A 16,635-nucleotide genomic window follows, 5' to 3' on the forward strand; every position below is an offset into this window, starting at 1 on the left:
GGGAATAATATTGTACTCACAAATCTTTTTGAAACTGATTCCATTCATTGTTTTCCCAACTAAAAGTAGATGTTTACACATCTTATTTTCATTAAACAATTGATAATGAGTCTGTGCTCTTCAAAGATGTGCTCTTCAAAATCACAGAACAATTACTTTTGAGAGGATGACTTCTGAGGATTTGGACAATTCTGAGTTGAACAATATCTCTAAACAATTCACTTATTACAGTAGTTGGTGATTAAATTGTTAACCGTTTAGTTATCAACTTTTGACACCTCGAGAAAGGAGTCACTTCTCCACAACTCCGTTGCAAAAATTAAAGTTTCACAGATTGCTCCTCTGACAGTGAGCGGTATACTGGTGGCTCCTCACTTTGTGACACATAGAGTGTGGACTCAGTCATTTTCTTCGATTCGGCAGTGTGAACCATGTGCAGCTATTCCTCAACTCTTAATCAAGACGGATAAGATTAAATAAATATCGGCATGTCAGTATCCCAATTGACTTTGTGAATGTTGAACCACAGATGTGTGGCCGTTCACTGTACAATAAAATGTACATTGATTGTCAAAGAATAATAGATGCTGAATGCCTCTAATGCCAAAACAGCCCTTTCTGGTGAATAGTGCTGAAACAAATCAATCGAGCACTGCTTACATTATTTTTTTTTCTATCTTGTCCTGGGACAGAGTTGTTGTTGTGAGGTGTCAGTAAGTATCAAACCGAAATGCACGGTGTGGGGTGGTTTTATGAAATATGGTGTCTGCCTGTAAGACTTTCTTAATGACCATGTTTAAGTCCAAGAGATAAATTAAATGAGACTGTTGATGTGTGGGAACACTAACCATGCAAGTCTCGAACAATGTATTTACAGCAACAAAGCCTCCATCAGATGGAAAGCCTGTCATCATAGTGTAGCTACAGAAACTTGGCCGACTGATGACTGGCCGTCAATCATGCATGAATCCAGACTGCATGCAAACAGCAGCCTGAGCCTGTTATGTGGCTGAAAAGTCGTCCTAGCAAAGCTTATTTCAAAGTAGGCTAGGTATTTCCACAAAGTATTCAAAGCATGCGCTACAGCCAGTCCAACAATTGTGTATTACTGTATTCTAATTCTGGATTGCTCGAAGCTAAAATGGAAATCAAGACACAGTCTTGTTCGGGTGCTTTTTTTGATTGCCTCCATACTTAAATAGATTGTGTATTAACAGAGCTTTGGGGAAATATGTGAAATATTCATGATAATGCTAAGTGACGACTAATCTATTCGTTTTTCGATTACAAGTGGGTGCATTACTGTACTTTGCAGCTCATTATTTGCATGAAGGTCGTCTTATGTCATGAGCTTGGCCAATGATGATGATGAATGAGTTGTAGGTGTTTCTCTATGTACCCTTTCTGACTCCTTGTGTTTTTGCAGGTGCCTCTGCAGCTCATTGAGTGTGTGGAGTGTCGTGATATGTTCCAGCTGCATGTCACCTGTAAGGACTGTAAAGTTGTTAGGTAAGGCGAGAGGTGACACACCCATACATGACCCAAAGCCAGTGTGAACAGCACCACTTCCTTCTCACAGGAATAGTTAACCATCTAGCGCTCTATTTGGCAAAATAGGTAGCATCTTTTTGGCGTTATCAACATCAAAAGCTAGCCGTCTGTGTAATTATTCTGAAGATCACCAGAGCAGCAAACACTTCTGTTGTGCAGTTATCATAAAGAAACCAACTGAAAAGTTTGCTTTTACTGTGTTTGAATTCCCAGGTGTCAGTTCTCCACCTTTGAGCAATGTCAGGAATGGCTGAAGCGTCTCAATGCAGTAGTGCGCCCACCCTCTCGCTTGGAGGATCTCTTCTCGTTCGCCTTTCACGCCTGGTGCATGGATGTGTACGCCGGAGAGAAGGAGCAGCACGGAGAGCTTTGCAGACCAGGTAGCCCAGATTTGAAACTGAAGCCCTCCAATAACAGCACTGGTCTAAGCACTCTGGCCATATCGGATTTTTCTGCTCTGAAGGTGAACATGTGACCTCCTGGTTCAAGAATGAGGTGGAGAGGATGGGCTTTGACACTCAGAATGCCTGGAGGATATCTGATATCAACAGCAAATTTAGGTGAAGGCAGCTTGCTTTACACATACCGTTCTGCTCCATTGATTAAGCATGCCTTACTGATTCTAGCCTTTGCTTTCATTGGCGTACAGTGCAGATCAGCGTGCGAGAGACATTTTGTGGTGGTTGTTTTGTTCTCCACTGGTGCTGCACACAGGGCACAAAAAGGCTCAGCCCAGGATTAGATGTCTGTCGACCAAGCTTTTTGTTGAGCTTTCACGAATACATTTAGTCAGGTCCGATGCCCTCTTTTATGCTATGACTTTACCACCTTTCTGTGTGCCCCTTGCTGTTGCCAGGCTTTGTCCCAGCTATCCCCAGCAGCTTCTTGTCCCAGCCTGGATCACTGACAAGGAACTGGAAAATGTGGCAGCATTTCGTTCCTGGAAGAGGTTTCCTGCAGTGGTATATAGGTCAGTTTGTTTTGGTCCTCTATAAATGTCAAACTTCACACTCTAGCTTCCTCTTCTGTGTACTGTGTTATTGACTATGTGCAGTCTCAAAGGCTGAGGTCAGTATTCATATAGACAACTTTCACCACCACCACCAAGAAGTGTAGATCACTTGGTCGAGAGTTTTATTGGGAACTATATTTTACCTTGGTGTACTAATAATTATATTACAGTGAAACTCCTCTTCGACGAAACATACATGGTGTGAAAAACATTTCATGCATGAAAGCCATTCCCGCTTTTCTGCTGCCCCTACAACGAAAAGTCCCCCAGTTCTATTGTACGAAATCTTTTTCTCTGCTCTTGCCTCGCAACGAGATTCACTACAATGAAAACAAGCCTTCTGCAAAAGTCTGATCCAACCTTAGCCTGCCACAGCCACCGCTAATGCTTAGCTCGGAAACGGCAACAACCACCACCACACTGTTTTACACATGCGAGTAGTACAGGAAGTATTTGTTTCAGACGCAGCACGAGTTGCATTGCTAAAATGGCGACAAAACGGACCTTTGCATACCAAGGAGTTAAGAAAAACTTTAATGCTTGAAGACAGGATGAAGATAATAAAAATGAAAGATGGAGGAAGAAAAATAAAAGACATTATGCAAGAAATTGATGTAAGTGAAAGTAAACGCTTATCGTAAATTTCGCAATTCCTTTCGCTTTTTTTTTTCTTTCTACTCTGGCTATATGAAGTGTCAAATAAGTGTATGCTGATACTTATGCACTATTGGAATTAAAAAAAAGTATGCATATACTTTTTTTGTGTGTGTTCGTGTTTAGGTCTGAGACCAAATTTGCTACAGTGAAAAGTCCCCCTTTGTGAAAAAAAATATGAATTTGTTGTAGAGGAGTTTCACTGTACAGTAATAGAGCGTTGAACAATTTGTGTTTTAGCTTCTTGCTTGTTCATATTCCTTAATTCATACGTTCAGGCACCTAAGCACAGGAGCTGTGATCGCCCGTTGCGGCCAGCCAGAGGTCAGCTGGTGGGGCTGGCGAAATGCAGATGATGAGCACTTAGTTCAATCCATTGCCAAGGCCTGTGCAGTGGACAGCACTTCTCACAAACACCTCCCCAATGGAACCTATGTCAACGGCTCAGAATTGCCTGACACTGACTTTGGTGAGGACTCACTCAGTCTGCCTGTGACAACCTTTTGCTGCTATCGCGACAGGAGGCAAAACACACACACACACTGACTTTCATCTGACGCGACACGGATTCCCCGACCTTTGGGGTAAATGAGTTTGTGGTAGGCAAGTTTGCGCAATCCAGCTTGTCTGGGCCTGAATCAGCAGGCTCAAATGCCTTTCAAAGCCTTAGAGACTGATTTGGGACATTGACATTGTTAAATTAAGGAGACAAATTGGTTTATTAAAGTATGTCCACCTCCCTGTTGTCGCAATACCCAAAATTTGACTTGATACCTGTAGTGAAATGATTTCACAGCAGAATTCAAAAGCGTCTGTAAAAAGCAGCGCAATAATAGCCGACGGCTTCAAATTCTTTTGATTTCTACTAATTCAAAAAAATTCAATAATGTATGATAACGTATGATAAATGGAAAGTCATTACAGCTAACGCGACCTCGCTCACTCCGTCTTCAGTCTGTGCTGCCATAGTGTATACAGTATGTGAGCTTGAAAGCGAATCTATTTTTGGTCCTGGTGTTTGGTGTCGTGGGACTAGAAAGTGTCCTGGTAAAAAACATAAAAACATACCTGAGGTTGAATGCCTGGATTCTGCACAAACAAAACACGATAAAATGCCCTTTGCATGGATTTTGTTAAGTCTGCTTTCATGGAGGACTAGAGAATCTGAATATTTCCAACTGGGAAGTTGACATTCCGAGGATCTCAACAATTTTAAGTTAAACAATTATCAAAATAGTTTATTTAATTTGAGAATTGATTATTTGTCAATTTAATTTTTGAACATCTAAAAGAATTGTCTTTAAACCACGGTATATATAGTGTTGTAATTTTGTCAATCATAAAATAAATATTTCACCTTTTTAAGAACGTGCTGTGCACTTCTGCTGAAAATTTGTTATGGAAATCAAGCAACGTGTTTTTATCAACGACCAGAGGATTTTAGCTCGGCTAGTTTGGAGTTATTAAATTATAACAATTCATTTAGTTCTCATTCATACAGAGCCCCCCGTGTTTAATATATCCTGAATTATCCTGAGATGTAACGTTGATGTGTTTATGACTGTATCAGAGTCCTCAATGACCAACAGCTCAGAAGTGGAGACAATGGCCATCCAGCCACACAAATTGCTGATTCTAGATGCCAGGTCCTACGCAGCCGCTGTTGCCAACAGGGCAAAGGGAGGAGGCTGTGAATGTCCTGGTACGCCTCATCTTTTTTCCGTGAACTGTGGATTTAGTAGCTCATTTTGCATCTTGATTTTTCTTGAGTTTTTGCTTTCCTAAATTTGACATTTTTATATGCCCCGTGTTAAAGAATACTATCCCAACTGTGAGGTGGTGTTCATGGGCATGGCCAACATCCACTCCATACGCAAGAGTTTCCAGTCTCTACGTTTCCTCTGCACACAGATGCCGGATCCAACAAAGTACGGTTGTCCTTGTCACATTTTTGTCACCCTATGGCGTAAAACCTCGAAAACCCAACTTCATCTGCATATCTCAGCTCTGCTTCACTTTTGTCTCCAAATCTTCTGCTTTCTCAGAATCAGTCATACATTACTCCAGTGAGGACTTGAATTGGATAGAGATATATCATATTTATGAAAATAATTTCAGGTTCAAAATAATTACATAAAAGCACTTTTTTTAAACTTATATGCTACAAAAGTGCATCCCTGCTTTCTTGTATCAGGTCTCCCACTAAGGTAATTTTAGTTACGTTATTAGGTTATTTTTCTGTTCCATTCATGTTAGGGTCCATCATGCCGTGTGTGTGTGTGTGTGTGTGTGTGTGTGTGTGTGTGTGTGTGTGTGTGTGCGCACACGCTGTCCTTTGCATTAAACATATCACTAGACAACTTTAACCTGTGTAAATGTTGGATTAGACTGCACAAAGCTTCCTGCACACACACACCTACGCCCAATTGATTGCATCTATACTAGAGTTGGTCCAGAAAAAATAAAGCCATATTGCGATGGGGGGAAAAAAAAGCTACAGAGTGAGACTCCACTTTCGATGGAAAAGATGCAATGCCGTTTGGTCTTTTGAGGCCACAAAATACACTTTGGACAAGGAGGAAATGTAGCGGACATGCTGCTTGTCGGCTCAGAGCCACGACCGCATTGACAATGCCTGAAATAAATATATGTTATCCTCCAGCCTTTACGCACATAATGAACAGAGAGTGCTGCTTTGGTTGGGTTATCGTTGTCTTAATATGTACATGTGTTTGTTTATCTTAAAAATAAAAGTGGAGAAACTCTGCAAATATAATGTGTCCTCTGATGTCTTTGCTCTTGTCTGTTTGCCTGCAGCTGGCTATCTGCACTGGAGAGCACAAAGTGGTTGCAACACCTGTCCCTGCTGCTAAAGGCAGCCCTGTTGGTGGTCAATGCAGTGGACAGGGACCAAAGGCCTGTTCTGGTGCATTGCTCTGACGGCTGGGACCGGACACCTCAAATTGTTGCACTGTCCAAGTTGCTGCTTGACCCATACTACCGCACCATAGAGGTACAACTGGAAATGCCATTCTCACTATAGAGAGCCCTCCATTTTTTCCCACTATTATATTCTGTTAAGACTAAATTCATTCATCTCAAGTAAAGTGTGTGTAGAAAGTTGCATTATATATGATCTGTGCATATCTTTGTGTAGGGCTTCCAAGTTTTGGTTGAGATGGACTGGTTGGACTTCGGCCACAAGTTTGCTGACCGATGCGGCCATGGTGAAAACTCAGAGGATGTTAATGAGCGCTGTCCTGTCTTCCTGCAATGGCTGGACTGTGTTCACCAGCTGCAGAGGCAATTTCCATGCTCCTTTGAGTTTAACGAGGCCTTCTTGGTGCGTATGTCTAACTGAATTATTCCAGTCATCCATCCATCCATCCATCCATCTTCTACCGCTTATCCGGGGCCGGGTCGCGGGGGCAACCCCCGACCCGGAGCGGGCACTCCACCCTTTTCCGACTGAGGACCATGGTTTCAGATTTGGAGGTGCTGATTTTCATCCCAACCGCTTCACACTCGGCTGCGAAACGCTCCAGTGAGAGTTGGAGAGCCCTGTTTGAATGAGCCAACAGCACCACATCATCTGCAAAAAGCAGGGATGCAATACTGAGGCCCCCAAAACGGACCCCCTCAACGCTTCGGCTGCGCCTAGAGATTCTGTCCATAAAGGTTATGAACAGAATCGGTGACAAAGGGCAGCCTTGGCGGAGTCCTACCCTCACTGGAAACGATTCCGACTTACTGCCGGCAATGCGAACCAAACTCTGACATCGGTGGTATAGTGACCGAACAGCCCGTATCAGGGGGTTCGGTACTCCATACCCACGAAGCACCCCCCACAGAACTGCGCGAGGGACACGGTCAAACACCTTCTCCAAGTCCACAAAACACATGTAGACTGGTTGGGCGAATTCCCACATACCCTCGAGAACCCTGCTAAGGGTGTAGAGCTGGTCCACTGTTCCACGGACGGGACGAAAACCACACTGCTCCTCCTCAATCTGAGGCTCGACTTCCTGAAGGACCCTCCTCTCCAGCACCCCTGAATAGACCTTACCAGGCAGGCTGAGGAGTGTGATCCCTCTGTAGTTGGAACACACCCTCCGGTCCCCCTTTTTAAAAAGAGGGACCACCACCCCGGTCTGCCAATCCAGATGCACTCTCCCCGTTGACCACGCGATGTTGCAGAGGCGTGTCAACCAGGACAGCCCCACAACATCCAGAACCTTGAGGAACTCCGGGCGGATCTCATCCACCCCTGCGGCCTTGCCACCGAGGAGCTTTTTAACCACATCGGTGACTTCAACCACAGAGATAGGAGAGCCCACCTCAGAGTCCCCGGGCTCTGCTTCCTCCAAGGAAGACGTGTTGGTGGAGTTGAGGAGGTCTTCGAAGTACTCTGCCCACCGGTTCACAACGTCCCGAGTCGAAGTCAGCAGCGCCCCATCCCCACTGTACACAGTGTTAGTGGTGCACTGCTTCCCCCTCCTGAGACGTCGGATGGTGGACCAGAATTTCCTCGAAGCCGTCCGGAAGTCGGCTTCCATGGCCTCACCAAACTCTTCCCATGCTCGGGTTTTTGCCTCGGCGACCACCAAAGCTGCGTTCCGCTTGGCCAGTCGATACCCGTCAGCTGCCTCTGGGGTCCCACAGGCCATAAAGGCTCGATAGGACTCCTTCTTCAGCTTGACGACATCCCTTACTGCTGGTGTCCACCAGCGAGTACGAGGGTTGCCGCCACGACAGGCACCAACCACCTTACGGCCACAACTCAGATTGGCCGCCTCAACAATAGAGGCACGGAACATGGTCCACTCGGACTCAATACAATACAATACAATACAATACATGCTGATTTATATAGCGCTTTCACAACAGCGGCAGCTGTAACAAAGCGCTTTACAAAACAGTTAACATAAAGTAAAATAATAAACACAACACATAACATAAAACACGGACAGTCGTGCAGTCCTAACCACTTTTCCGTCACACGCTTTGTTGTTTGAAGCAGTTTGAGATGAAAGTCCCCCGCCTCCCCCGGAACATGGGAAAAGCTCTGTCGGAGGTGGGAGTTGAAACTCCTTCTGACAGGGGATTCCGCCAGACGCTCCCAACAAACCCTCACCATACGTTTGGGTCTGCCAGGACGGACCGGCATCTTCCCCCACCATCGGAGCCTACTCACCACTAGGTGGTGATCAGTTGACAGCTCCGCCACTCTCTTCACCCGAGTGTCCAGAACATGCGGCCGCAAATCCGATGACACGACCACAAGGTCGATCATCGAACTACGGCCTAGGGTGTCCTGGTGCCGAGTGCACATGTGGACGCCCTTATGTTTGAACAAGGTGTTCGTTATGGAGAGTCCGTGACGAGCACAGAAGTCCAATAACAAAACACCACTCGAGGTCTGATCGGGGGGGCCGTTCCTCCCAATCACACCCCTCCAGGTCTCACTGTCATTGCCCACATGAGCATTGAAGTCCCCCAGTAGAACATGGGAGTCCCCAGCAGGAGTACTCTCCAGCACACCCGCCAAGGACTCCAAAAAGGGTGGGTATGCTGAGCTGCTGTTTGGTGCATATGCACAAACAACAGTCAGGACCCGTCCCCCCCACCCGCAGGCGGAGGGATGCAACCCTCTCGTCCACCGGTGTGAACCCCAATGTACAGGCACTGAGCCGGGGGGCAATAAGTATGCCCACACCTGCTCTGCGCCTCTCACAGTGAGCAACTCCAGAGTGAAAGAGAGTCCAACCCCTCTCGAGAGGGAGGACTGGTACCAGAACCTAGGCTGTGTGTGGAGGCAAGTCCGACTATATATTCCAGTCATATTCCACAAATAGCTGGTTGAGCGTTGTGGAGATTCAGTGAAGTCATTCATACATTTTGGTTGATGGATTAAAATAATAAAAGTCAGAAAGATCTTAACACCTAATATATTTAGATATTTATTTAGCACTTCTGTGGCCCCCGCTCTTGTCATTCCTGATGTGTGGTCGCAAGTCTCAACATATTTATAGATAAAATTGTGTGTGTATGCAGGTGAAGCTGGTGCAACATGCATACTCCTGTCTCTTCGGCACTTTCCTGGGTAACAGCGGCAAAGAGAGGGAAGACCGACATGTTCAAGAGAGGACATGCTCAGTGTGGTCCCTGCTGAGACCTGCCAACCGCACACTGAGGAACATGCTGTACTCCTCACACTCCGAGACTGTATGTACACTACGTGGCGCACTCCTAACATAACAGTGTTATCTCAAATAGTCCATAAACTTGAACTGGGGTTGGCCTTTTTTTCCCCCCACAAAAATCAGATTTTTGATTTTAGTCTTTTTATTTTTTATTTTTAATGCGCTTAAAGTAAAAGCAAATGTCAGTGATATTTTTCCGAAATTATTATGTAGTTTTCCACCCCTACTATATTGTGCTTTATTTGTCATGTTACAAGCCCCCCCCCCCGTGCATTAACTACAGAAGCAACTACAGATATATTATCCATCTATTTTCTTGCGCTTCCCCGGGGTCGGGTCATGGGGGTTGCAGTTTGAGCAAAGATTCCTAGACTTCCCTCTCCCCAGTCACTTTGTCTAGATCTTCTGGGAGAAAACCAAACCGATCTCAAGCTAGCCAATAGACAGAGTCTCTCCAGCGTGTCCTGGGTTGTCACCGGGGCCTCCTCCTAGCGGGGCATGCCCGAAGCACCTCACCCGAGAACCATCCAGGAAGCATCGTAACAAGATGCCTGAGCCAGCTCATATGGTCCTCTCAATGTGGCTTGACTCAGAGTTCATCCCAGATGACCGAGCATTTTGTAACGATCATTTCCATTTCTACCCAGCCGTAACTATTCTTAATTTTTTTTAATTTTTTATTTATTTATTTTTTTGCAGGTTCTCCACCCTGTGTGTCATGTGCGCAATCTGATGCTATGGACCGCAGTCTACCTGCCCAGCTCGTCCCCTACCACCCCTTCTGAAGATTCCTGTGCGCCATATCCTTTGCCTGGCAGCAACTCCGAAGAGGCACCTCTGGGCAGGTGAGCCTGGCACGCTGGGAACAGAACCCCTCCACTTCCTATCTCATGTAAAAGAAACTCCAGTCGAGGGCGCCCGAAGCCGACACCTCTTCTTTGCCCATTTTGCTCTCGTGAGGCCTTCACAGTCACACACTGCGTGATTATTTCATGTCTTTTGACAGCTGTAATGCCATCAGGAAAAAGCAACAGGGATTTATTCCGATTGTCATACTATTAACTTGTTTCTTAACCAAATATTCGTTCACACCTGAAAATTTTTATGAATATACATTACTAGTATAAAGCGCCACTGGAGACTTGGACTTTTCAACGACTACAATCTTCATAGGTGCCATTTTTGAGATGTTTTGCACAATGCATGTACCATATACACTTAGTGGGGGCATGCCTTTAGCGCCCACCCTTCCCACTTAAACACCCGCATGCTCCAAATAAGCAACATGTCGACACAACATCAGTCAGTCCCCTCATCGAAGTCACACAACAGCATTCACAGATTTTGGAACTTTGTGCATACACAAGGCTACCTGCGTTATTAGGCGCCCCATCCATTTTGGAGAAAATGTAAGACTTTTACGTGGGTCTTATGGTTGTGAAAATACAATATATTTTATCTTGATGTCAGCGTTAGTGGACAGACCCCAAGAACTTTAAAGCTTGGATTTAAAGCTTTGGATTTTATATTCTCAATCATTTTGAGTTGGAATAAATGTTTTGTCTTTTATGACATTTTTTTGTTGCTAGCTTCTGATAGTAATGGGTTTCATGGTGTACGAACTTTAATGTGGATTAAAACAAGTTTCATCAGGAATGTTCATGTGCAGTTGTGTTCTAAAAGTCTTTGCGTGTTTCCCTTTTAGATGTACGAAGACGCGCTCCTTCGATAATTTGCCAAGTGCTTGTGAGCTGGGAAGTTCACTGGCTCCTAACCGCCGCTCCAGCGACCCAAGCCTCAATGAGAAGTGGCAGGACCACCGGCGCTCTCTGGACCTCAACATGGCAGTCGGGCCAGATGAAGGTGGAGACCAGGATCATGATGTGCAGTGTAATGGATTAGGCCTTTACGCAAACAGAGTAGACTCTGAGCTGGATGCCAGCCCGGATCCCCAGCAGTCATACTCTGAGTTGGCTGAGGCATCCTTCATGCACTCTGCAACAACTCAAGAGGAAGCTGAGGAGGCGGAACTGTCTGTGGCGGTGGGTGTGGCCGCGGGCCAGATGGAGAACATTCTTCAAGAAGCTACTAAGGAGGACATGGAAGCAGATGCTCAGAGAGTTGGAAGTGCTGCTGTCACCCACGTCATTAACACAGCTGTTGTAGAGGAGGAGACAGGCTCAAGAACTGATGCTCTTGATCATGATAATGGTGTTGATGGTGATCACTCTGTCAACAAGAATGAGATGCATGAAGTGCTGGCTAATGGTCACTATTTGGAAAATGGTTGTGCAGAGGCTGAAGAGAATCCTGATTCTTCTGCTCTTCCTGCACCGGCAGCAGAAGAGGTGCAGCACCTGAGCGATGAAGAAGCCCAAACACTCAAACATCTGATGACAAAGCAGGCTCTGGAGAATTGTTCTGTACAGCTGGAACACGCTCATGAATACCTTGACTCAAGTTCAGGCGAGCCAAAGCCACCCGCAGCTCAAAGAACTCTGAACGGCTTTGCTCACCAGTCACCTGAGGAAACTGAAGGCGATGAGGAAAATTGCCCTCCTTGTGACCCTGACAGAGGTTTGTCAGAGTCAGGGGAAAAGGCAGAGAAGAGGGCCTCACTGATGGAAAGCTCCACAGAGACTTTAACAGAGGAGGTCTGCGGCAGGTTTGAACTCCCCGCGCAGCCTCCTGTCTGTCAGCGCCGTCAGGCCTGCAGCAATGGCAAGGGCCCCCCGCCTCCCTCCAGGAAGGACAAAGTGCTGGAGACTGACGAACACAGCTTTATCAGAACTTTCAACGGGGGCAGCAAGCGACCCTCTGTCTGTGCCTTTCAGTATGCAAGTGCTGACCTCACACGTGACGGACTTTGTAACAGTGACAGTTCTGACGGGGAACCTTGCGGAGGACCTCACTGGGTCAAAGCTAATGGGGAGCGGATCCTGCTGAGCCGTCAGGTGTCCACGGCAAGTTGCAACTCCCAAATTCTTCACCACAGAGGCAGCTGCTCGCAACAACGTTGGTGCCACGCCCAACTGGCCCGGCCCTCTCTCAGCCCAGAGCAGCCGTCGCGCAGCCACCTGGATGACGACGGGCTTATGCTGCACACAGATGTCATCCAGCAAAGACTTAGGCAGATTGAAGCTGGGCACCAGATCGAAGTGGAGACGCTGAAGAAGCAGGTACAGGAACTGTGGAGTCGCCTAGAAAATCAGCAGCACACCAGCTCCTATCGGGTCAACGGAAACGGGGGAGATGATGTGGTAAGAAGCTAGTGATTGGACCATCAAGCGGTAGCCGACTCGTTAAAAAGACTGAGGTCTCTTTCTCACAGACCTTGATAACAGACTCGGAATACAACATGGACCCCAACTGTCTGTCACGCTGCAGCACAGAGCTGTTCTCCGAAGCCAGCTGGGAGCAGGTGGACAAGCAGGACACTGAGGTGGGTCTCACCACGTTTGTTTTTGGACTAGCACAGCTCATCAAGTCTGTTCATACTCTTCACTTTTTCCTGACTTTAAATCAAATGTTTGGGTTCTATTCCTGAAACCAGCTGCCCACCGAGCGACATGACTGAACTACTCAGTCGCGTCACACAGTGTGGATGGTTTTTCCACTACAGTTAACCTCTATCGCTGGGGATCCATTCCAGACTGACGTGTGAAAATTTGCGACACACGATAGGGAGACCACTGAAAAAACAAATAAATTATTAATCGGAATACGCTTCCTGCACATTTTAGAAATATTAATACACACCCGCAAACGTATTAAAACAATTTTTTAAAAGTCTATCTTTGCAATTATTCTCACTTTCTCACTGTCAATATCTGAGAGACGTTGTTTAACGTAAATTTTAGGAAATGAAAATAAACCTTACGCTTCCACAGCTCTCCAAAAAGGTTCTTGCCATTTCTGATTCCCAGTTGAAGTAAGTTTTTGGAAATACAAGCCGTCGAAATTGTAAGTTTTAAGTATTAGATGATGTTAATGAACTGAACAAACCGGTTGTGAAAAATGTGACCAAGAAAGACAAATACTGTACTTTCTTGCAGATGGTCAATGCAATTACATTCATTAATTCATTCGTCTTCCGAGCCGCTTGATCCTCACTAGGGTCGCGGGGTGCTGGAGCCTATCCCAGCTGTCTTCGGGCAGTAGGCGGGGGACACCCTGAATCGGTTGCCAGCCAATCGCATGGCACACAGAAACGAACAACCATTCGCACTCACACTCACACCTAGGGACAATTTAGAGTGTTCAATCAGCCTGCCACGCATGTTTTTGGAATGTGGGAGGAAACCAGAGCACCCGGAGAAAACCCACGCAGGCCCGGGGACAACATGCAAACTCCACACAGGGAGGCCGGAGCTGGAATCGAACCCGGTACCTCTGCACTGCGAAGCCGACGTGCTAACCACTGGACTATCAGGCCGCCCATGCAATTACATGTTGTGTATTAAACCAAACCACATAAACTGTCTTAATCATCTAGCGTAATGGGAACATTTTTTGATCAATGCCGAAGATAGACTCACCAAATGTTCAGACATATCGCTGATATTTGAACACACACTGTAGCAACATACACAGAAGGAACATTCATCAATACTCACTGGCGTATGTTCTTCATCCTCTGAAAAAAAAAACAATTACCATATTTACACCGACTATTCGACGCTAACACGTTAGCTTGAAGCATACGGTAGCATGCCAAGACAAACAGATACAAGCTAAAAACACGTTTTTAAAAAGGCAACAAAAGCAGAACTGAGTTCGGGTGCATTTTATTTAGCCATCGTACATTGTTCTCACGTTTTTCGATCAATCATCACCCAGAAATCCATCAAAGTCCTCATCCTCTGTATCAGAAGCAGAGGACTGCACATCCCAGTGCACTGTCATTGAACGCATCACATGATAGTGTGAGTTGCTACGCATTGCCGAGCGGAAAGAAGGAGCAGCAACGGCAAAGTCAACATTTCTCTCGTGTGAAGCTTTCCCACATTTGAAAGTAAAGAACAGAGCGAAACATGGTGGCAGCGCGTGTGTGTGTAGAAAGAATTGAACAATTGTGCAAGTACCGTAATCCATCAAAAACGCCGCGTTCCCTCTCGTCGTTGTGTATTGTGGCGTAACTCGCCCAGCGCTGCCTCTCACTCTTTGTAAAGTTGTGTTTGCCATCGATCATCCATTGTTCCGATGCTGTTCGCAACTTTACTTTGAACGCTCGGTTGATGCCGATGTCCAGCGGTTGGAGTTCTTTAGTCAAGCCTCCGGGAATAACGGCAAGCTCAGAGTTCATTTGCTTGACTTGTTTTTTCACCGCTGCTGTGAGATGGGCACGCATGCCAAAAGCATAACCGGTGGCTTTAAGTTTGAACTGAGCTTCGTAGGCATGTCTCTTTGTCAAATTTATTTTCAGGGGTTCTTAGAAACCAAAACCGGAGTTGTTTTGCAACAATGCACATTGCCACACTCTATACAGGTGTTGGTACCTGCTTGCGGCGTCCCTTTAGCGTCCACTTACACGCCCACCCTTCACAATTGGCGGACTGCTCCCCAGCTTGCCTGTCCCCTCTCTCTCTCTCTCTCTCTCTCTCTCTCTCTCTCTCTCTCTCTCTCTCTCTCTCTCTCTCTCTCTCTCTCTCTCTCTCTCCGTCCGTATATGTACACGCCCACCCTTCCCTGATTGGCCGACTTCTTTCCCGCATGCCTGGCCACAGTCACTTCCGCCTTTTCTCTATATAAACAGCGTGTCGGCTGTCAGTCAGATTTTGGAACTCAGCGCATACAAAGGACGCTCCGCACCATAAGGTGTCCTGTCCATTTTGGAGAAAATTTAAGACTTTTAATGGCGCCTTATAGTCGTGAAAATACGGTACTATTACTACAGCTTAGTTAGACAACCTTCTTTTGGTTCCACCAAACATCCATTTTTCAGTGGCCCGTGGCATATATTAAAAATGACATTTGGCATGGCCCACGAGTAGTTTGAAAAAAAAAAGGGGGGGGTGGAAGTTGGCAGAGTGAGTGTCAAGAAAGTACTGTATTTTCACAACCATATGACACATAGGTCTCAAATTTTCTCCAAAATGGATGGAGCGCCAAATAATGCGGTCGACTTGTGATTGCACTGAGTTCCAAAATCAATGAACACTGTTGTGCGACTTAGATGATGTTGTGCTGACGCATTGCTGGTACAGAGGAACGGCAGACGTAACTGAGGACGGCAATGTGGACGTTAAAGTGGGAAGAGTGGGCGTGAAAGCGGACACTATAACCATGCCCCCAGTAGGTGTTTATATATAGTACATGCATTGTGCAAAACAACATCCCAAAAACGGCACCTATGAAGAAACACAGTTTAAACTGGAAGCTATCAGTGATGCGGAGGACCATGGGAATCGAGCAGCCGTAAGAGAATTCAAGATCAATTTATCCATGGTGCTCGGTGCTTTCATTTTATAAAAAGGCACCATCTATCTATCCGGGTAAGGATGGACAGAGGTGCAGCAACATCCGCCAGACTACAAGGAAAAGCTGGCCGTCTACTGCTTCTACCGCACCCAAAAATTAAACACTTGTCAGAACCCACTGTTATCGCTGCTCTGTTAAAATATCTTCATCACTTACTGGAAAACTTTCTCTGCCTCTTCCTGCTGTTAATTACGGGGCATCTCTCTCAGTGGAGCTCAGTGCTGCCCGGGATGCTGTGTCCCAAAATGCTACCGTAACTTTTGACTGTCAACTGTAATTTGTGCAGTTTTTCAGTCCTGTCTAGTTCAGTCGTGTTGGTGTGTGTTCAGTGTAGCTAAATTCATTCAGCTCTATTTTTGTCAATGGAAAGAAAGTTTGGTGTGCTTCTTTTCAGGTTACCCGCTGGTACCCTGATCATTTGGCTGCCCAGTGTTACGGCTGTGAGAGCAGGTTCTGGCTCGCCACCAGGAAGCATCACTGCAGGTAAACACGGAGAAGAACCAAGCAATACTAAAGCAAAACTATTACAATGGAAAATTCCGTTAAAAATAGCTGGTAGTGAATTTCATTTTCAAGGAATGTACTTTTTTTCAATGTTAGTCTAATATGCAAAGTTGCTCCTCCAGCAAGGCACCAGAAATGCTTATTTATGGAAGACGCTACCCGAAAGCAGTAGCATTGATAGATTTATTAATTTAACCTTTATGCAGTGTTCATGAAAAGTAAGTGTCGCTA

The 16,635-nt window shown here is 45.8% G+C and overlaps 1 protein-coding gene across 2 annotated transcripts in view; it reads left to right on the forward strand.

Annotated features, from left to right (window-relative positions):
* The window catches only part of mtmr3 (myotubularin related protein 3), a 36,911-nt gene that overhangs the window by 12,824 nt on the left and 7,452 nt on the right, over positions 1-16,635 (forward strand). For both annotated transcript variants that reach the window (XM_052068192.1, XM_052068193.1), the window contains exons 6-19: positions 1,427-1,509; positions 1,765-1,931; positions 2,015-2,111; positions 2,408-2,521; positions 3,496-3,686; positions 4,788-4,919; positions 5,034-5,145; positions 6,035-6,230; positions 6,375-6,560; positions 9,272-9,442; positions 10,120-10,265; positions 11,126-12,680; positions 12,752-12,862; positions 16,295-16,383. In XM_052068192.1, the coding sequence (XP_051924152.1) occupies positions 1,427-1,509; positions 1,765-1,931; positions 2,015-2,111; positions 2,408-2,521; positions 3,496-3,686; positions 4,788-4,919; positions 5,034-5,145; positions 6,035-6,230; positions 6,375-6,560; positions 9,272-9,442; positions 10,120-10,265; positions 11,126-12,680; positions 12,752-12,862; positions 16,295-16,383 (3,350 nt within the window). The remainder of the gene's footprint in view (positions 1-1,426; positions 1,510-1,764; positions 1,932-2,014; positions 2,112-2,407; positions 2,522-3,495; positions 3,687-4,787; positions 4,920-5,033; positions 5,146-6,034; positions 6,231-6,374; positions 6,561-9,271; positions 9,443-10,119; positions 10,266-11,125; positions 12,681-12,751; positions 12,863-16,294; positions 16,384-16,635) is intronic.

This window comes from Hippocampus zosterae, chromosome 6, assembly GCF_025434085.1.
Source record: "Hippocampus zosterae strain Florida chromosome 6, ASM2543408v3, whole genome shotgun sequence".
Classification (NCBI taxonomy): Eukaryota; Metazoa; Chordata; class Actinopteri; order Syngnathiformes; family Syngnathidae; genus Hippocampus; species Hippocampus zosterae.